Source organism: Quercus suber, unplaced genomic scaffold, assembly GCF_002906115.3.
Source record: "Quercus suber isolate HL8 unplaced genomic scaffold, Cork oak 2.0 scaffold_168, whole genome shotgun sequence".
Taxonomy (NCBI): Eukaryota; Viridiplantae; Streptophyta; class Magnoliopsida; order Fagales; family Fagaceae; genus Quercus; species Quercus suber.
In genome coordinates, this window is record NW_027069628.1 from 917833 (window position 1) to 940721 (window position 22889).

General features: G+C 33.9%; 2 protein-coding genes across 3 annotated transcripts; both read left to right on the plus strand.

Annotated features, from left to right (window-relative positions):
• The first annotated feature begins 4816 nt into the window (after positions 1-4816).
• On the plus strand, positions 4817-10976 carry LOC112020208 (protein STRUBBELIG-RECEPTOR FAMILY 8). Its single transcript, XM_024052769.2, has 16 exons — positions 4817-5296; positions 5690-5822; positions 5917-5988; positions 6086-6151; positions 6252-6323; positions 6427-6498; positions 7451-7522; positions 7621-7686; positions 7768-7833; positions 7934-8241; positions 8619-8875; positions 9047-9318; positions 9460-9595; positions 9729-9868; positions 9997-10153; positions 10486-10976. Exons 1-16 carry the CDS (start codon positions 5173-5175, stop codon positions 10636-10638), a joined length of 2166 nt encoding a protein of 721 aa, XP_023908537.1. The 5' UTR covers positions 4817-5172; the 3' UTR covers positions 10639-10976.
• Positions 10977-15156: 4180 nt separating this feature from the next.
• Positions 15157-21914, plus strand: LOC112020210 (O-fucosyltransferase 15). Of its 2 annotated transcripts, none has more exons than XM_024052773.2 (10): positions 15157-15664; positions 16358-16447; positions 16571-16670; positions 16830-16891; positions 17067-17155; positions 17937-18057; positions 18140-18283; positions 18424-18758; positions 19454-19694; positions 21356-21914. In XM_024052773.2, the coding sequence occupies exons 1-10, from the start codon at positions 15272-15274 to the stop codon at positions 21662-21664; spliced, it is 1884 nt and encodes a 627-aa protein (XP_023908541.1). In that variant the 5' UTR covers positions 15157-15271; the 3' UTR covers positions 21665-21914. The 2 variants fall into 2 exon arrangements, with proteins under 2 accessions (XP_023908541.1, XP_065633981.1); XM_065777909.1 differs by having other exon boundaries at positions 15552-15664; positions 16358-16400.
• Positions 21915-22889: the final 975 nt, after the last annotated feature.

A 22889-nucleotide genomic window follows, 5' to 3' on the forward strand; every position in this document is an offset into this window, starting at 1 on the left:
TGAAAATTGCTTTTATTCATTTATTTAATTTTGTTTTATATGGCATAATTAACAACAATAGTACAACACTCTTTTGTCTGTGACTGTGAGTGGTTACACTAATGTCACTCCATGAGACCACCATCACCATCAAAGAAAAGGATAGCAGATAATTATACTCATCAAAAAGGATATCAGATCTTTCTTTTTTTTAGAATATATAGCATAGCAGATTATTATTATTATTATTATTATTATTATTATTATCATAAATAATTTTATATATACATGTTATTGTCATAAATCGTCATGATGGAAATGAATTGGCATCAAAACTATATATCTGAGCATGCATTACAATCCTAATTACTTCTAATCACTATCAGAAAGTGAAAAAGGTCATCAGAGTTTAACCAATAAAAAAAAAAGAAAAAGAAAAAGGTGATCAGAAACTTTCCAAAGTCTAAAAAGCAAGTGTCCCTACAGCGTACAAATTTGGCCATCTATTCAAAAAATTTATTTTTATACATATGTGCAATCCAAGTCTCAGTTTGATTGTCAGGTTTGGTTTTTTTTTTTTTTTTTTTTTTTTTTTTTTTAACTTTTGAAACCAAAACCAAACTACTCGAACCTGCCGACTTGGCCCTCTCATTCTCAGTCTGTAGTCTGTACTCACCACAACAAGTACCAAAAGCTGTGAAGATCAAAGGCTTTTATCGTAATAATGGTCCACAATCATGGGTAACCAGGACAACTCCTACCCCTTCTTTAAAATACTTGTCGTTTTCGAGTTTAGCTAGGTTAGGCAGACTGGTAGGGTAAAGAATTTTGAATCCCCTGCAGTCAGATTCAGAGTGTATCTTAGTCGGTTGTAGCCTCTGTCAAAACCGATTATATAATCTTTGATTATTTTATCTAAAACTAAATATAATATTTCCTATTAATCAATAAATAAAAATAATATACATCTTATCATTAATTAGCAACAACAAAAGATATACTCTAATAAAAAAGACACCTTCTCATCAAAAAAAAAAATAAATAAAAAAGACACCTTAAATTTAATATTTTATAGTGGATTGAAACTTGGGTTGATCCTGATTTGACATAAAATATTAGGTTGTGTTTGTTTAAGCTGAAAAACTTTTATGTATAATATTTTATATCCTTAAGGCTGTTGGTAGATAGGAAAACATGGTCAAACTGAAATCAATTTTTAGCTGACCTTGAAATAGGCCGAGTGGACCCTCTTTTTACATTTTTGTTTTCCCTATATTGAGAGAGAGAGAGAGAGAGAGAGAGAGAGAGAGAGAGCCCTCGTTCCTGTAAATGCTACCCTCAACCTCATCCTCACCGCCGAACGTCCAACACCAAATGCCGCTCTCATTCTCCCTTTTCCTCTCTCTCTTTCCTCTCTTTTCCCTTGGACCTACAAAGCCCCAAAGCTCGATGTATCCAAATTGAGCTAGCAAGTACCAAAATCAAATCACCCATGACCCGAGCTAGTCGTCTTTGCCTGAAGCTCATCGTCACTACCTCTCTCTCTCTCTCTCTCTCTCTCTCTCTCTCTCTCTCTCTCTCTCTCTCTCTCTCTCTCAGTTTGACCAATTTTGATGAATGTTTTGTTTTGATTTTTGTTTAGAGGCTAGGAAAATGTAAGAAAGTAGTAGAAAATGTGTTTCGTAAAGTATTTTTGGGAATACAATCAAATACTTGAAAATACTTTTCAAAACATTTTTTGGAATGCAACTAAGCACTTGAAAACTTGAAAAACATTTTACGTCAAGCCAAACACGGCCTTAATCATTTTTGTTCAAAGTTATTAGGTCTAGAGTGTTTAGTTTGACAAACCGTGAACAAATTGTTTGTTTTGTGTGTCATAGATTTTATTTTATGTTTTCAAAATCAAGGTTCAGTCCTAAGAACAACTCAAGAAAGGGAAGTCGTTGTCTTTTCGACATAGCTTGATAGTCTTAATCGATTGAGTTGTAGATTCTCTCTCAATTCACCAATATATATACAAAAGACACAAGGGTGAATTTGAAGATCGATATTTCTACTATTTGGTGATCAAGTTGAAGCTACGGTACATCAATACAGTTAAGTTGTTGTAAAGTTTTTAAGATAGCCCTTGAAGTTATGAGCAGAAAGTTTGTGAGGACAAATTCCACAATAGAAGAGTTCAATTGGGTTGAAGTCACAAAGGGTCACGTGAATAAGTTACTTTTGGATGTAACAATTAGAAATTAGGGTTACTTTCAATTTTATTAATGGATTTTTGTCTTAGGGTTAGTGGTTAAACCCTTAGAGTGTTTTTTTTTTCCTTCATTTTTTGGCTACGCTATTGGTTTTTCACTTCGTTATCTATTTGCTTTACCATTCTTTGTGATTGGTAATTTGTTTACTATGGTATAATTAACCTTGAATTGAATTTGAATTACATAGTCGGTTAATTAACATACTCGACTTAATTTTACAGAAATTTATAAACATGGTCCAAATAATACCTTAGGAAAAATAATATAACTTCTTTGTGTATACATGACATCTAGGGTTCAAATCTCCATTCCCCCATTGCAATGATTGAATTATAAAAAAAGTAAAAAGAATATAAATCCTTAGAAATATGGTGTTTTTAAATATAAACAACTTGTTATAAAAATAAAGAAAACTTTTTACAATATAAAATTCTTTCGGAAAGAAGATATTAATCTAATGATATTTGCATCGTAAATTGGCATTATATTTACAAGTTAAGGTTTTATCAGAATCTGTGATAGTCCTATCAAAAAAGAAGAAGATGAAAAAGAATCTGTGATAGCTAGTGTTTCACTTTAAAGCACAATTCAATATATGGATAGTATATTTGACTCTTCAAATCAGATTATATGCCTTATGAAGTTAACGTAAATCTATGCTCTAAGAGTCTTAAATACTATATATATTCTTAAATGCTCCGAGAAGATAGTTGCCATCGTCATCATCACATTGGCTGTAACCACATTTTTGTAGGATCACAGATTCACAGTGTTGTAAATTGAGATTTATATATAGAATGGCATTGAAATGGTCGATTCAATTTGAAGTATTTGAATAAGTAGTATAAGTTTTGTATTAAACATACTTGAGCATCATTATTATCTTTGAATTAATCTCAAGGATCATTAATTCAAATCATATATAAGTATAAATTTAAAATATTTTGAAGATAACTAAGTTTTATGTGAAATGTGATCATATCTCTTGCGTGCTTTAACAAACTATCTTTATCTCCCATAACAAATGTCTTACTCATTATTCAAGCAATGTGTCGAAGACGAAATTGTCACCACCAGGGAGCGCAATAAACAGCTTAAAATTTTTTTGGGTTTTTTTTTTAATAGGTCAATTTGTTTTAGTTTCAACTTCAGTCAACTTTTGTACATCTTAAAATCCCACATTTTTTTTTGGGATTGACGTGAATTGAGCGTTAAACTGGCAATGGTACGTTTTATAGGTAGAGATAAAGAGTGATAGAAGGGAATTGGGATTCAGATTGGCACTTAAAAGAATAGCAGAATACTATAACCATGAATAATGCTAGAGATACAAATTATTTTACAAAAAAATTTACAAACTACTGATGTGATGAGTAATTATTAATAAATAAAAATGTGATATTAATGGTGGACCTAAATAATAACCAATAAGAGGTTGATCACATCAACATTTTGTAAAAATGTTGTAAAATAGTTTATGCTTGTAGCATTACTCCTATAACCATTGGCCACTTCAACCCTCACTTTCTTTCTAAATAACAATAATCACGTATATTGTCACGTTAGTAAGATTTACATATAAAATTTTTCCTTTTTAATATTTTTGAAAGTATTTCAAACCTAAGACGTTGGTTCTATGATGATTGCTTATTATCATTAGAATGAGACACCAATTGAGTCCTAGATCTCTTGTTTGACGATAAAATATGTTAACTAACTAAAACCCATTATTTATTTCGTTAGTACTTGCATCAATGCTTAACTGCTTATATAATAGAAAAATAACCACATACTAGCCAACTAAGCCCAAAATTCACCTACATTAGTCAATGTAAAGTTGTGTAAAAATACATAGTTTCTATAATAACCATGTAAATTTACAATAACACTATTCATTTTGCATTTATTTTTTTTTAATTTTTTCTTTACATATTCTGAAGATAAAGATAGTGAATAATTGTTGCGCGTGAAGAAAGATAAATAATTAAATAAAATAAATTTATATTTTTATTAAATGTTGTGCAAAGTAGATAATTTAATATGAAATGTTTTGAAAAGTGAATATGTAAAATAGAAAAATTAGAGGAATTTATGCTAAGAGAAATGTTATATTCAAAAAAATTTCACAATATTTTCATAACAAATTTTAAATAACTCAATAGTGGATTTAAATTATAAACAATAACAATTTATTATAAAAAAATTGTAAAAATATTAAGGACCCCGCACTACTTTAAAAAAAAAAAATTTTTTGCACGGTACCTATGCTCTTATTTCAAATGCACTCAATTCAATCTTGATAGCCGACATGGCAAATCTCTAGACACGGTGTTGAAATACCAAAGAGAAGAGAAATTTAGGCGATTCAAAAAAAAAAAAAAAAAAGCCAGCATGGGAAAACCCATAGTCAAAGACCACAGAAGAGAGAGAGAAAGAGACACCTCAAAAGCTTCATAATCATACGTTCCTTGCCTACTCCAAACAACCTTTTCCTCTGTTTACATTATTTTTCTCTTTACTTTTCTTTTTTTTTTTTTTTTCCTTTTAACCAAAATTTCCTTTCTTCACCGACACACACACACACACACACAAAAACAACACGTATGCACACAAACACACACAAACACTCTTTTTTTTTCATTGAATACGTTTGTCATGGTTTGTGTTTTTTTCTTCTCTTTCTTCTTAACTCCAAGCTTCGAATCTCCATCTCACTCTCTGTCCCTTTCTTAATGACCATGTCTAGAGCCACTTGCTGTGATCTCAACCTTAACAACAACCTCTCTTCCTTTTCTTCTTCTTCTTCTTCTTCTGCTGAGAGTCCATGTTGCTCTTGCATGTACTCTACCTCACCTGAACCACACTTCTGAAACTGCTCCGCCCGCAAAACACAACACTGGACTTATTACTCTCACTCTCTCTATCACAGCTCACAATGGCTAACAAACAAGCTGCTTTTTCGCACTCTCTAACTCGTTCTCAACTCACTGTGTCACTGTTCATTGCCTTGATCTTTCTTGCTCTACCTCTTGTTCTAGCCACCACCGACCCTTCTGACGGTACATTTCGTTTCTCTTTTCTTTTTGTACTTTTTGGTTCATTGCGATCAGTTTGGTATATATTGTTGTGTTTGATCGGCTTGGTTGAATTAGTTTTTTTTTAAAATAGTAAATTTGGATTTAGATGTTGGGAAATGCGCATTGACTATCTGGGCACTGGGTTTTCTTTTTTATGATTTTATTTTTGCAAAGTTTAATCCTTTAAACCCCGTTTGGTTGCCCAGAAAATGTAGAAAAACTAAACGAGTTGAAAGATGTGAACTTTTTGCTTTTTTTATTATTTATTTTTTTAAACAACTTTCTCATTAACCTAATGGGTAATTTATTTTATTTTTAATTTAATTTAATTTTTTTTTTTTTGGGTTTTGATTTTTTGTTTATTTTGAGTTGCAGCTCAATCTCTTCAGGTCTTGTTCACCTCATTAAATAGTCCTTCTCAGCTAACTAATTGGAAAAGTAGTGGCGGTGATCCTTGCGTAGAGTCATGGAAAGGGGTAACCTGTGAAGGCTCAGCTGTTGTTTCCATGTATGAAAGTAAATGTGATTCCTTGATTTGAATTTGGTAGTGTAATCAGTCAATTTTTTGTTAATGGGTCTTGTTGTTGTTGTTGTTGTATCAGTAACATTTCTGGACTAAAACTCAATGGGACAATGGGATACTTGCTTTCAGCCCTCGCGTCGTTGAGAACATTGTGAGCCTGTTATTGCTTTATATTTGTTTATGTTATATGGATTGTATTAATTTTGGGTTAATTGAGTTATTAATTCGATTTACTTTGTGTTTGTTAGAGATCTGAGTGACAATGGCATTCATGATACCATCCCATATCAGTTACCACCAAATCTCACAAGCCTGTAAGTTCAAACTTTTATTGATTGTTTCTGTAGTTTTGAAGTCATGACTTTTGTAGTTCTGTTATTTGATGCAATACTTCTTATTGATTGTATTATGCAGAAATCTTGCGGGCAACAACTTAACTGGGAATCTTCCTTATTCTCTTAAGATCATGCCTACACTCCATTATTTGTGAGTGGCTTTTTGAATGCTATGAAATTTCAATTCACTTATTATGCTTTTAGTTGCAATTTGGAGGTATTCTTATTTCCCGTTTTGAAAATCCTTTTTACAGGAACTTAAGCCGTAATTCACTTTCCCAATCAATTGGAGACATTTTTGCTAATCTTTCTGGCCTCTCAACCTTGTAAGATACCTTGCTATAATTTTTTTTTTTTTTTTTTTTTTTAAATCATATTCATTCGATTATTGTTGATTTCTTTAGCAGTTTAGCTGTCAAAGGGTGCCTAGCAACTTCAATGTAATGGTCAATCAAATAAATTGAACCAGTTCGATTCTCTTTATCGATCCTTATGTTTAAATATAGGTCACTTATTGAACTGAATTTAATTTGTAGAAATCAAATCGGAAACTTTTGATATTTATCCTGGGTTTGAGAGTGGAGAATGCCCTCGTAGGATTTGTTATATGATTGTGGTGTACTGCTGTTAATCATGCCTACTAAATAAGACCAGAAAACCGGTGGCGGGGAAGATCATGGACATGTATCCTATTACATTTAGGAATTTGCAAATTCAACCAAATAAATATATTCATGATTGTTCATCCTATTAGCAGTTGGCTTATTGCTTTCATTTTCTGTTTTACACAGTTCTTTTTTTTTTTTTTTGGCAGTTCAATTTGTTTTCTATTGAAACTGAAATTAGTAACCAAAAAAAAAAAAGGCATTGCTGAGTTTATTTTAGTGTGATGAAGAATTTTCTCTTTCAGCACTTTCATTTCTTGAATGCAAAAAAAAGTCACTGTGTACAGAGTTGCACTAAATGATCCTTGGAATTAGTTCAATTCATATACAAAGGCCCCATTACAAATTTATTTCAGATTACCTTGGATAGAATTCATGGTTGAATTGTCAGTGAAGAGGTGATGATGGGATTTAGATGGAGAAGAAAGCTCTCTAATTTGAGAGGGTACGATTAGCCAGAGGGAGATAGTGAGAGACTTCATGTGATGCTCAAGCCATATCCTCTTCACTTTTTACTAATCCTCATCCATATTTTCAGATAATTTGCAGTAAAAGATTATTTCCTTATTTTTGAGATTGTTTATGTATCGTGCCATCTTGCTTGTGAATGTAGGGATCTCTCTTCCAACAAATTTTCTGGAGATCTTCCAGTTTCCTTGGGTTTGGCATCCAATCTTTCTTCGCTGTGAGTATTTAATTGTGCTACTTTTTCTTGAAGTGGCATTGTTCTAAATCTTTGTGCACTTTTGTTTAAACGTCTCATGATATCTGAACTTGTGGCAGCTATTTGCAGAACAATCAATTGACTGGTTCTATTAATGTTCTTACCAGTTTGCCTTTGACTAATCTGTAAGTTCTCTTTTTATATCTTGTGATCTAGAGTTGCATTATCTACCTTCCTACTGTTATTACACCCTATATTTTCCACAGAAATGTTGCGAACAACCAATTCAATGGATGGATACCTCAAAATATTATTTCAATCCCTAATTTTATGTAAGTGGTCATGCATCTTGTTTTGTTTCTTATATGCCAATTTAATTTGTAAATTCAACCTTTTGCAACACTTTTAACTTAGTTTTCAGGAATGAAACAGATATGATGGAAATTCATTTGACAATGGTCCCGCTCCTCCTCCACCACCATATACCCCACCTCCTCCTGGAAAATCAGCTACTAATCGCACTCATTCTGGATCTCATGCACCGTCCGCACAGAATTCTAATGGTGGATCATCTAATTCTGATAAGGGATTGTCAGTTAGGGCTATAGTAGGCATAATCCTGGGTTCTGTGTTTGTGGCTTTAGTTGTGCTACTTCTTGTTTTTTGCATTCGAAAGAATAAAAAGAAGGACACTGGTGCTAGGACTCCGAAGGGTAGTCTCTCAGTTGGAACAAGTAATGGTAGATTCTCTTTCCCTTGTTCTTTGTTCTCTCAATCTCACTCTTTCTTCTGCTATTAAGCTAGCCTTTATTGTGATTGGAAATTTTAATTTATGAAGGGCCATGATTTTTATGAAAGCAAATCAATTGAAATAAACTGTAAAATCTGTTAGGTTTGCAACAAAAACAAGTTCATGTTTCTATCTTGCAGAAGTATTAGATGTTAGTAAATAAATTTGTGCAGGTTAATCAGTTGTTCTACCAACAAATCAATCTTCAGTAAAATCTGAATATCTCCTTCATGTCAAAATGGTTTTAAAACTCTCTTTGATATTTTAGACTGAATGCTATTGTGTGACATTCTGACTGTTTTTATACTTCCTCCTTTCTTTTTACAGTAAATACTGTGATGCAAGAGCAGATAGTAAGAAGCATGGCTGCAGTTACAGATCTGAAGCCCCCACCTGCTGAAAAATCAACGGTTGATAGGATGCAAGGGAAAAATGGATCTGTAAAGAGAATAAGGTCGCCCATCACTGCAACCTCATATACTGTTGCTACTCTCCAGACAGCAACAAATAGCTTTAGTCAAGAATTTCTTATTGGTGAAGGTTCCCTTGGTCGTGTTTACAAAGCAGAGTTCACTAATGGAAAGGTGATTTTACTTTATTATGGTTAAATTTATATATTTATTTTTGCTGTTGTTGTATTGCCGTTAAAAATTATAGCAATATTCGCTGTTGTGCTGTCATAACCCTTGATGACCTCATTTTTCCCTTTAACAAGGATGACACTGAATTAATCATTATATCTTCTGTTTATCTAGATAATGGCCATTAAGAAGATCGACAATGCAGCACTGTCACTACAGGAGGAAGATAATTTTCTTGAAGCTATTTCAAATATGTCACGTTTGAGGCACCCGAACGTCGTTACACTGGCTGGATATTGTGCAGAGCATGGACAGCGTCTTCTAGTTTATGAGTATGTAGGAAATGGGAGTTTGCACGACATACTCCATTTTGCTGAAGATAGTAGCAAGACTCTGACTTGGAATGCACGTGTTAGGATAGCCCTTGGAACTGCTCGAGCCTTAGAGTATGTTATATGTGTATAAAACTTTAAGTATTCTCTATCTTTTTCACCCATAAGTGTTTATGTTGTGTGGGTTGGGATGTGTATCTGCGTGCTCCAATACTTTCTTCAATTTCCCTTCTAAATTATAGTTTTGATTATCAGGTATTTGCATGAAGTGTGCTTGCCTTCTGTTGTACATAGAAACTTCAAATCGGCAAACATTTTACTTGATGAAGAGCTCAATCCTCATTTGTCAGACTGTGGTTTGGCTGCTCTAACTCCAAACACAGAGCGGCAGGTAGATAAACAGAATTATGTTATGCTTCTGGATTGGTGAAGGATTTCATTTCCTTTGTGCATTTTGGTGCTTGCTGTCTACACAGTTTTTGTTGTGTGCTGGCCTGAAAAATTGTCTTCTTGATGCTTCACAGATTTCAACTCAAATGGTTGGTTCGTTTGGTTATAGCGCTCCGGAATTTGCATTATCAGGGATATACACTGTAAAAAGTGATGTATACAGCTTTGGGGTGGTGATGTTGGAGCTTTTGACTGGTAGAAAGCCGCTAGACAGGTAGAAGTGTCCTACATTGCTTGAAACCTTGTTAATGTTTTGGATTTTTTGTGGCAGTTTCTTTATTATTCTTGATGTTGTCTTATCCACACAGTTTTCCTCTATGCTTATATTCTTCTGTTGTATAGTTCAAGGGTGAGATCAGAACAATCACTTGTGAGATGGGCTACCCCACAACTCCATGATATAGATGCCTTGGCAAAAATGGTTGATCCTGCCCTGAATGGCATGTATCCTGCAAAGTCTTTGTCACGATTTGCTGACATCATTGCAATATGTGTACAGGTAAAAGACTTAATTAATACTCAGATTGAATCTAAGATAGTGTTTAGATTCTGATAAACAAAGAGGAATTAACCATTTAAAGAAGCTCATTGCTACATAGCACCAGCCAAAAAAAAAGCAGTTCATTGCTTTATGCTTCAAAAATCTTTGATCTGGTTGTAAAAGTTTGGTTCAAACATACATTCATCTCTATATTATTAGGTGTATGTCACAAACATGACCTATTCATGTTTGAAACCACTTCATTGTTAGTCCTATAGGCATACTTATTTGGTTGTCTTATGTTTATTTTTTTAGAATCTTTTAACTTACAATTTTGGTGTTCTGTATAGCCGGAACCTGAGTTTCGGCCTCCCATGTCCGAAGTTGTGCAATCATTGGTGCGTTTAGTGCAAAGGGCAAGTGTGGTCAAGAGGCGTTCAAGTGATGAATCTGGTTTTGCATATAGGACCCCAGATCATGAGGCCATCGACATGTCATTTTAAGTGGCCGAGCCATGTCAGACTTACAAGTCTTGTTGGCAGTTTTGTATACAGCTACACAAAAGCCAGGGGATGGCCAAAGCATGCAGATGAAAGGTCCGGAAGGTGTATCAAGATTAGATCTATGTAATTATGTCCCCTACATTTTTCAGTCGCCATTTTCAAAAAGCTGAAAATAAGTTGTATCGAAAGGTCACTTAACTTGAAAATTGCATATTAAGGTATATATTTAGCTGGAAAGGGTGCTATATATTGTGTATTTTACAACTTGTGATATTCAATGTGAATTCTGAATGTTTTGCGGCATAATAAAAATTTTAACTCATTTGAGCATAAGCAAATTTCTTGGTTATGTACATATCTTGGTTTGGTCACAAGGCAAATTTCTTTCTTTGTTTCTGGATTATTAGCAGTTGCAAATTCCATTTGTTGAGCACTTATATTTTGTATATTCTGGGGCTATTCTTGGCACTCATTTTCAAATTTGTTAGCTAAGTTTTCCTCCCAAACAAAGAGGGTGAGGGAGGCCAGCTATGGCTTACTCGACCTAGCATGATCGTAGTAACTCTTCTACACAGACGAGAGGTTGCGGGCTCCCTCAAGTGAGTTGAGTCATAACTTGATCTCAGTCCCACCCAGAACGCTAGTAGAGGTGTTAATAAGCCAAATCAATGTCACTCTCTCATCCCTGGAGGCTGCAACTAAAGATCTACCTGTACCAAGACCATAACCGCTGTACCACATTTCTAGGTGGAAATTTGTTATCTACTTGACCCACTATGTTTTTAACTCAGTGCAGGTAATTTTGATCTGTAGTTTTGGACTTCGGATTGGGTGTCATCCACTCATTTTAATCAAAATTCAAATCAAACCCAACTAGGACCCCATTGCAATTTTGGATGCAGCTATTCTTTGTTGGCATGAGATGTCATGCATTGATGTGCTGCTAAACTTGTTAGTAATGGGTACAGTATACTAGGATTTGTTTTGAGTGCCTTGTAGTCACTTTCAAGTTTCAAATATGCTACTCTACCAGAATTTTCAACCTCTTATGCAAAAGGAGTCTAGGGAGGACCAGCAAAATGCCATTGAGACGGGTCGGTTATGTGATAAATCCTTGAATAGAGAATACAGTGTGTACTAGGAATCTGAAGTGGTGGAAAATATAGTAGTAGTAGAGAATAAAATAAAACGCCAAAAATGTGGCTTTGCGGTTGCGGGTTGTGAAAGAAAAATGTGAGGTGCAAGTGTGCAACACGACAACTTTGGTGAATCAGACCCAGGCTGTACCATCATCACGTGCGTTGTATACTATAAATTAAATTGATCCAACTGCTTCAAAGTTGTTTAAGCAACCTGGTTTTACTACTACTTTTATTCAATGAAGTTTCAAGAATAGGTGAATTCTAGGTGGATGTTTTGTTCTTTTTAAAAAAAAAAAAAATAGATAGATGTTTTGTTTTACCTGTTTGGTTTTCAATAAAGGTTTTCTGTTAAAAAAAAGATGTTTGAAATGAATGTTTTTACTTTTTAGTAGTGTAGTGGGTTCAATCGCAAAGAGGGGAAGATATTGGAGGATTAATGATTTTTTTTTTTTGGATATAGAGTTTCAACCATGGCATCTGCAAGACATCTAATTCACTTTTGGTATAGGCAGGAATTGAGTTCTAAGGTTGTGTTTGAGATAGTTTATATCTGCTAGCTTCTTTTACTGTTTAACTTATTTTTGCAACTATTCATGAGTCTCATTGCATTTTTTGGTACTATTCATGAGTCTCACTATACTATTTCAGCTAACTTTTAACTTTATCTACAATACTTTCAGTAAAAAATTTTTAGTTTCAGCTAAATAAGTTGTTTCCAAACGAACCCTAAATTTTTTATGCAATCATTAAAACTTTTACTTGTTGAGATAACTAGAATCTATATGACTAATGAATCGGGTGAAACATAAATGACAATACATTTCACCAACAACGATTTTTCATTAAGAAGATTCAAGACTTCTGTTTTGTGAGGAATGACAGATATGAATATATATATATATATATATATAAAAATAGCGTCCGCACAAGAAATTTTACCAACTGAAAATGACCTATTAATTAAATAATTTAATTATTATAATGCAAATATCATATCATTTTTCTTTATTAGTAAATTAAAGTTCATCACATCATCAGCATGTAAACTAATATAAATTAGTACTTTTAAATATTTATTCAAATTCTAAATCACACGTTGGTTTCAAATAGACAATAAAGTCTGTTACCGTTGAACAATAGACTATTTTTTTTTTTTTTTATATAAAAAAATGGGAGTTGATCAATAGGCTTAGAATTACATAATAAAGAACTCAGCTTGAGTTTAGTGTTTTTGTGTACTGGATCTATTGGGATTTAGACATGTGTCAAATAATTTTCATTTGTCTATATCTTAACATGTCCATTGCTTCTATGCAATGGATCCGTAGAGATTTAGATAAGGGCTAATTACAACTTTTCTATCTGTGGTTTGGCTGCAATTCAAGTTGTCTACCCATGGTTTGAAATTTGACACTTTATCCAACTAAGGATAGCTCAATTAGGGTTTCGTTATCCACCATTGTTAAAAATGAGGCTAAATATGTATTTAGCCTTCAAACATAAAAAACATAAAATAATAAGAGAAAATAATATCAAAAAATTAAGGGTTTTATAAAATTAAGAAACCAGAGTTATTGGTGTGATGTAGAAGAAGCCAGATGCTCAATTGAAGGAATTGTTGGTCTAACATGTTGGACATGTTGGAAGTCTGGTTCACTAACATCAAGAGAGTGGGTATACCCAATTATGTGGTTGTTGCTTTGGATGAAGAGATTGCCAATTCTGTGAATCAGAATATGTTCTGATGTATAAGAGAGATCCAAATGAAGGTATTGATTCAATTGCGAGGACAGGAGGGAACCATGCTGTCTATGGGTTGAAATTTTTTTTTTTTTTTTTTTTTTTTTTTTTGCTGAATTCTATTAAATCTATAGTTGCTTTTAGCTGGGTAAAATGGACGGCATAGCTCGCGTTTGCATTTTAAAACTTTCTTATTTCAGTCAACACATATTTAATTAATACTGAACACTCATCTGAAAAGCATCCTGGAGTGGGTGAAATGGATTGCAATAGCTAAAAGCACCGAAATTTCGTATTCTAAGAGAGTTTTTGCAACTCGGTTATGGTGTTCTTCTATCAGATGTTGATATTGTATATTTGCAGAATCCTTTTCATTATCTTTATCGAGATTCAGATGTGGAGTCCATGACTGATGGTCATAATAATATGACAGCTTATGGGTATAATGATGTCATTGTTGAACCTGCAATGGGTTGGGCTTGATATGTTCATACAATGCAGATATGGGTCTATAACTTTGGTTTCTTCTGCATCAGACTAACCATTCCTTCAATTGAGCTTCTGATTTCTTAATCATTAGACCAATAACTCTGGTTTCTTAATTTTTACAAAACTCGAGAGACATAAAAGAATGCAAAAATACATATTTAGTCTCATTTTTAACAGAAGTGGGTAACGGTACCCTAACTGAGCTAACCTCAGATAGGTAAAGTGTCAAATTTCAAACCATGGGTAGGTAACTTAAATTTCGATCAAACCACATATGAGTAAGTTGTAATTAGTCCTTAGATATATGTTAAATAATTGTCATGTGTTCACATCTCAACGAATCCAATGTATACCCAGTTATTGCCCAAGTAATCTACTAAAAAAAAGCAACCCTATTACTATCTTATATTATTATAATAAAGAGAATTTATCATGAAATAATATGTTAATAAATTCAAACCATATATATATATATATATGATAAGAAAATCATGTTATATTCTTTCCTTAAAAAATCCATTATCTCTTACCAATATTAATAGTTATTGTAAATTGATTAAATTGCAATTTGGAACTTTAAATTTTAGAGTAATTTTGGTTTTACCTCTTAAAATTTTAGATGTTAGTTTCATAAAGAGTAAGTCTAATGTCACAACAATTTTCACTACTTTTGTCACAACTTGTCTATGTGGCAAGTTTTAAGTAATAGAAATAAAATGGCAAGTCCATGATTTCACCACTCACGAGTCACCATGTGACAAAATTGTAAAATTAGTTATAATACCAAACTTACTCTTTCATAAAACTAAGTTGTTTGAATTGAGGTGATATTTAGCATACACCTCATTACAACACAGATGAAATTACTTAAATTCAAATAATATGTAATGTCCAGGTATTGAGTCCAAATTTTGATACCTTAAAAGTGGTAAAATCAAAATTTTCCAAAAACTTTAAGTATGTAAATTGCAAATTCGCCTAATAAATTACTTAAAGGAAAAAAAAAAAAAACAATTGTTATAAAACTACCGATAAAATAAATAAATAAAAAAAAGAAAGAAAGTAAACGGCATAGAATTCAATTCAAGAATACAAAACGACAGCGAATATCTAAGAAAAACAAACGAAAAAACCGCGAGCTGAGTGAACAGTCTTCAAATATTTAACGCTCCCATTCCTTGGCACTTTTTCCCAACATTCAATTCAATTCATTCTGCAACACCAAAACGCATTCATTGCATTCGGGTCGGATCTCCCGACCCATGGCGACAACCCGTACCCTCTCAGACCCCACTCTAGATCTCCAATCCAACAGTAAGCTAAACCAGCACCAAAGCGCTTATCTCGACTACGAGACCGGCGGTTCGGACCGGTCCCGGTCCAGCTCCTTCCACGCCCGGCCAAACTCGCCCGCCACTCCGAGTCGATCTCGTGCGGCGGCGGCGGAGGAGGCGTCGTTTTGGGATCTGAAGGTGAAGAAGCGAAGGGCTGCGAGAGCGTGGTACAGTCGAAAGCGAGTGAAAGGAGCTGTGGCTCTGATTGGTTTGGTGGCTTTGTTTTTCTTCGTCAATTGGATTATGCTCTTGCGATTGCAGGATCAACGACCTGATCGTGATTCTAAAACTCGGGTTTCGGAGAACTCGGTTTTGGTTCAGGTATGTTATGAAATATCAATTTGAATTTTTGAGAAAGAGCTCTATATTTATTGAAAAAGATTAGAATTTCCATTATTGTATCAAATAGAAATGGTATTTGGAATTTGAGATTTATGATATTTCAGGTTGGGATTGATGTAAAAAAGAACTGAATTTTTGATATGCGAAATGTGAGAACGAGTGAGAAAATTGTAATGAATAAATGAAATTAGGAAGAAATGTGAAATTGAATACAATTTGTCAACTTTAGGCTGAGTTCATAGCCGTAGGTAAATGTATCGTGAACTCTTCGAATAGAAATCTCCTGTTCCTCTCTCTCTGAGCGTTCCACTTTACGCGACACCAAATACTGCATTATGTCATGTGTCTTATTGGCTGAATTAGCTGAATTTTCTCATGTTGTCAGCTTTTAAGCAATCGTCGAATGGCACTGTTTTTGTATCTATTTAAATTGTTGATAATGTGACAGAAATCCAATCTATGTAATGGTGTTACCTTAGGAACAATAGAGAATTGCAATCCCTCTGTATAGCATGCATTGACAGTATCTTTAACTCCATTTAGAAAGAAAACTTAATTGATGTTAGTTAGGAGCAGTGATGTATGTCGAAAAGTTTAAGAAAGGTTAGGAAAATTGATGTCTTGAGGTTATTGTGATTTTCATTTTGGTTTCTTTACTTGAAATGTTTGCAGGAAAATTTGAGAAAGTATGCTAAAGGTAAAAGACCACAGAAAGGTATTTACGGAAGGTTGTTGGCTTTGGCTGCCCATGCCTTGGCCGAGGTATTTGGATATCAGTTTTTATCTTGACTCTACTTATAATTCTATAGAGGAAGAACACTTTTTTTTTAATCTTCCCCTTTAAGTGTTTTTGCATGATTTCATTGGATTTGTGCTATGACACAGGGAGCGAATAAACGTGAGCCAAAAGATTTGTGGCAGGAGCCGTTTGTTCCTGCTTCTGCTTGGAGACCTTGTGCTGATCAACGTAACTGGGAACCTAGTGGTGACTCTCTATCTCTCTACCCTTCTGCATGCATGTGTGTGTGTCTTAAAGTTTTTGTGTGGGTGACTGCTGTGAATGGGTATCTTAAATATTTCTAAAAACATGGATCTAACGTTTTAAGCTGGTTCTCACAAAGCATTTTCTTTGATATTGTAATAGAGGGAAATAATGGGTACATTTTGGTAACTGCAAACGGTGGGATTAACCAGCAGCGAGTTGCTGTAAGTAATACCTGTGGATCAAATTTTTGCTGTTATGATTACTCTTTATGTATCCCAATCTCATTAATGATGAATCTACATTATTCTTTAGAAAAGAAAAGGCTTTGCTTCTAAAGAAGCAATTTATTGTTAAGAGTACCTTTTGTATTTCTAATGTCATTCTGATTTGCAACAGGTTTGTAATGCTGTCATGGTCGCGCGTTTACTTAATTCAACTCTTGTTATTCCCAGATTTTTGTACAGTAGCGTATGGAGAGATGCAAGGTGACATGCTTCTTTTCCCCAATCACATTATTTGTTTCATCGATTGAGTCTTTTTGCCATGGTGATTGTGCTCTTGCATTAGGAAAAGGCTATATTCAGTGGCTGGATTCGAAATCATCTGAGCTTTTAGAATGTTAAAGCATCCAACTCAAAAGCTTAAGCTAGCAGGTGGAGAGGCCCAATAATACATATACCTGTAACCAAGTATTCACCCAATTAATATTGTATTTCTTAACCCCATTTTCTCACTTCCAGATGTAATAGAAACTGAAAAAAAGACAAACAGATCTGATGACCTATCTGAAACCAAAACAAGGATAAATGAGTCTGGCATGTGGTGACAAGAACAAACAAACTTGGCTTTGATATAATGTTAAACGACTACTTAGCTCAAAAGACTAAGCGGATAAGACATAATGAATTTGATTATTTAGAATAAATTTTTACATAGAAGTCCTTTTTAATATTGTTCTATTGTTTTTTAGGCGTATGCATTGAATCATCCTACAATAGAGGTGATATTAATATGAATGGCGGGGAAAAGGAGGTGTTATAGTTTGCCCTTGGTGTTTGTATGTATGTCTTTTGCTCTAATGGTTATTGTTGATCATGTATTCTAAATGGAATTGCTTCATGTAATGTTTGTGTGTGTGTGTGTGTGTTTTTCAATGTTGTTTTAGTGACTTATATTGGTTTGAGATTGTGTGGGTTTATTTATTTTAAATATTTATTTTTAACTTTAGATGGAAATGTGACAATATCAAATTGTATAATTTTATAGTCAATTCAGCGATATCTATCAGGAGGAGCATTTTATTAACTACTTGACTCCTGATATTCGGATAGTGAAGGAACTTCCTAAGGATTTGCGGTCATTAGATTTGGAGGCTATCGGTAGTGTTGTAAGTTCCTCAAATTAATGAGTATTAAGTATTAATTCCAAATGATGGGTTATTCATGGTGATTCTTGAAATGCTGTCCCAGGTGACGGATGAAGATATCATGAAAGAGGCAAAGCCAAGATTTTACTTGAAGATGATTCTCCCTATTCTATTTAAAAATAGAGTTGTCCATTTTCTTGGATTTGGGAATCGCTTGGCATTTGACCCTATACCGTTTCAGTTGCAGGTAAATCACTAGCCTTTGACATTCCAGTCTATTGCAAGTTTCCGATAGATTTATTGGACTGTCATTGTTACTTGGGCTTCCTTAGTTTGTTGTGACCTTTTTGCCTACTTTGCTCTTCCTAATTGGGGAACTTCATATAGAGACTTCGATGCAGATGTAATTTTCACGCTCTGCAATTTGTTCCTAAAATACAAGAAACTGGTGCTTTGCTTCTTCAAAGGTTACGCCAGCATGCAGGTGACACTGGGCCACTGGATCATTATCTTATTGGTCCATCTGCAGTATCAAATAAGAAGGAAAGCAGCAGTCGTGCTAAGAAACCTTCCAGATATCTAGCTGTACACCTGAGATTTGAAATTGATATGGTAGCTCATTCTTTATGTGAATTTGGTGGTGGTGAAGAAGAGAGACAAGAGTTGGAAGCATATCGTGAAATCCATTTCCCTGCATTGACACAGATCAAGAAGACCACAAAGTATGTGCCATGTCATTTTTGCTTTATATTTGTTTCATATATGTTTGCTTGTGAATATATGGCTGGTTTATTTTGGTTTTAGTTTGTCATTCTATTTGGCTTGTTTTCAATATTTGTGAAGTTTCGTAGACATTTTAAAGACTCAGTTTTTCTAATTAAAGAAACTGTTATGTCAGTGGCTTGACTTAGTCAAGACACATTGACCAGCCAAGTCCTAGTTAGACTAGGAATTGAATTAGTTGGCCCTAGACTAGTGTGTAAAACCCAATATTGAGCTGACAAAAGATTAGACATATTGATGTGGTTATGCGGCAATTGTTTCTTGGGAGTGTGCTGAAATATTAGAGCTATAGAATAGGGATTTCTCTATTCTTTGTGAGAGAGAGAGAGCTCTCTAGGTGTATCTGGGGTTTGGGTTTTGTGAGATTGCTTTGTGCTACTGTTATAATCTCCCTATTTTATACTGGTACTTTCTCCCTGTCACCACCTGTGGATGTAGGCACACCGCTGAACCATGTAAAATCTGTGTTTTCATTTCTTTTCTCTCTTCTTTAATCTTGCGTAATCAGATTATTTCACAACGGAAACACCCACATTTTCTGCCTTCTGTCTTAGGAAGAAAAAGAGAAAAAATAAAGCACTATCTGTCATCAACATTTGTTTATTATCTAATCAAAATGTATAAATCTGTGCAGGTTACCTTCTCCTGCAGAACTCAGATCAGAAGGCCTATGTCCTTTAACTCCAGAGGAAGCAATACTTTTACTTGCTGCTCTTGGTTTCAAACGTAAGACCCATATATTTGTGGCAGGTTCACAAATATATGGAGGTCAGTCAAGATTGGCTGCTTTGACCAGCTTGTATCCTAAATTGGTTACTAAAGAGAAGCTGCTTTCATCAACTGAACTTGAACCATTCATGAATTTTTCATCTCAGGTAATAGCATTGCTTTTATTGTTATTGTTGTTGTCCAGCTTAAGTGTGATTTCAGTTACCTGCATACTCCCTCAGTCCCATAATGAATGTCCTCATTTCCCCTTTTTTATGTACCAAAATGAATGCCCTTGTTCAATTGTCAAAGCATTAACTATATTATTTCCTATGTTACCCTTGATTATAAAATTGAAAGAAATCAAATGAGTGACTGTCCACTCTTCAATTGTCAAAGCATATAATAAGGGTAATTATGAAACCACTATCAAAGCGATAGTTGTCCTTTGATTTAATGTCTTTTCTTAATCTGTTTTTTTTTTTCAAATACAAGATTCATCATGGACAGAAAGGAGAAGGAAACTTTGATGTCATATTTTTTTCCTTGCACAAGAGCTAGCTAATGGTTGTTTTTTTTTTAAAGATTTTTAGTGCTAATTTTGGGTTTCGGCACTGATGATCCAAACTCATATTGTTGAATCAGTTAGCATATAATACAGGTTTTTTTTTTTTTTAGGGGGGGGGGGTGTGGGGGATGAGATGATCAAGTTTTATTTCTTAAACACTTGAATTGAATTAATTCTGTGCTGTATAACTAATAAAGTCTTGTTAGATGAAGGCTCAAAACTTGTAAATAACAGTTCAGTGGATGTGCATTCTGAGCCTTGACAGTTAAAAAGATTCCACCACTAATTTTGTATCAATTCTCAAGAAAACAATATTATAGACAAAAATTTGTCCCAGTGCCTCATGAATTTTCTGAAGTGGTTACACCTGAAAAAGAATTCAGACCTCAGCTAAGTTAGAGGATAATTTTTTATATCAAGCATGTCATAATTGATGAATGAGACACGAATTCAGGAAGAAAATGAATCTGCTATAAATGTCTTTTTTTTTTGTTTTTCCTGAATTGCTATAACTGGTAGTTCACTCTAAAATGGCTAAATACCTTTTAAATTGGTGCTATAAATGTCATATCGCACCATGTAAAAACTTCTGATCAAATTGTCTATTTGAGAAGACCTAATTGGTAAATTCACTCTAAAATTTCTAAATACCTTTCAAACCATGATGGTCATCTTTGCGATGAGAGGACATAGTATTGGACATAAGACAAACTTGAGAACCAAAAAATCTTGAAGACCCTTTGGAAACTGCTCACCATGTGATGGACCTGGAATTACCAGCCAACAAGAATTTCATTGTTGGTTTGCTTCTGTCTGACTGCAAAATAATCCTGTATCTATTTGACTTTATATGGAAAGCAACTCTAGATACTTCAGCTTTCATTGGAAAAAGCGTCAAGTAGGTTTCTCTTTTGGTAGCAGATTGAACTAAGCCTGTGCTTATAGTCTTGTAATAGCCTGAAATAGCAGAAAAATATGTACATGGTCAAAAATGATTGTTGGCTAGTTTTTTAAAGAATATTTATAGTTGTTAGCTAAGCTCTTTTGGAATTTTCAACTAATTCCAGTTCTCAACCTAGTACCTTGGCACTCACATTGATAGTGGTGCCTCTTTCTTCTCTTTTAGTTATCTTGCACCAACATATGATTTCATGAATGGACAAGCTCTTGTCCATGTTATGTACTATACGTTACAAGTTTAATTTGTTTTCCCTGTTCCTGTCAATTTGTTCAAGAATAATGAGCCTGTTTCTTCTGTAGTTAGCTGCCCTGGACTTCATAGGCTCCACTGCTGCAGATGCATTTGCTATGACCGATTCAGGGAGTCAGTTTTCATCTTTAGTGTCTGGGTTTCGAATATACTATGGTGGAGGGAAAATGCCAACAATACGGCCAAACAAACGCAGGCTTGCAAGCATTTTTTTGAAGAACAACACTATTGAATGGCGCGTGTTTGAGCAGAGAGTGAGGAAGGCAATTAGACAAACTAAACATGTCCAGACAAGACCAAAGGGGAGGAGTGTTTACCGGTATCCACGATGTAAAGAGTGCATGTGCACGACAGACTAATGCATTTCGTTTTTTTTTTTTTTTTGGTTGAAGTAGACTAGGGTATTTTCTGTGGTTCTAATGTTAGCATACTAATTGTAATTTATAACATTCATTGTCATTCTTTTGTTATGATTCAGGCTTTGTGCCGGTTATAGTTTTAAACCATTGAATGTTCATTAGCTTTTGGAAGCTGTGACAGAGAAAGAGGACATCTGATTAATATTATACCTTTGGAAAAAAAAAATTATAAGCGGCCATTTTGTTTATTCATTGGCTCATGTCATCAAAGTCCTTTTCCAAAATGGATGTTGATAAATAAATTTAGTTTATATCAAATTTTAAGTGTAAAGTGTCAAATTTATTGAGAAAGTTATTAAGGGATGTGGTGAGACTCAAACTCAATGCAGACGAGGGTGAGTTTGCATCTATATGTGTAGGGTTAATCAGGTCTTTAAAGTATGTAAATCTAAAACTATTAAATCTGCAAATTTTATTTTTTATTATTTATTATTCTTCCCCTATTCTGCCTTAGAAAAAATGACAGCGGTGATTGAGTTGTGAGTTGTTTGGACTTTGGAGTTTGGACCAGCCCTGGGGCAATGTAGGAAGAGTGAACTGTGTACAAAGTTGGGATACGGTTGACAATAGCGGGTCAAGTGTCGGCAGCCCACAAATCTATATCTATTTATTATATATTAATAGTCAAAATTTAGAAAAAATTTAATTGATTCTAATTGGATTCTAAATTATTGGGTGAAAAAATCAAAGAGTTCAATTAAATTTTAAATCACACACATATATATATATATATAATGGGAAACTATTACATATTTTAGAAATTTATGATTTTCAAAAAGTGTAAGCTAATACTATGTATAATTTAAATCTATTTTAAAAAAAAATGTATAATTGTGATTATTTTTAATTGTAGGGTAAAATATCATTTTCGTCCCTAAATTATGACAAAAGTTCGTTTTTCATCCCTAAACTTTTAAAAGTTCTATTTTCGTCCCTAAATTATCATAAAAGTTCGTTTTTCGTCCCTAAACTTTCAAAAGTTTTATTTTAGTCCCTAAACTTTTCCAAACGTATTGATTTTCGTCCCTCCCATATCAGCACTCTGTCAAGCCACGTCAGCATTCCGTCAGAACTTTTGAAAATTTAGGGACGAAAATAGAACTTTTGAAAGTTTAAGGACGAAAAATGAACTTTTATGATAGTTTAGGGACGAAAATAGAACTTT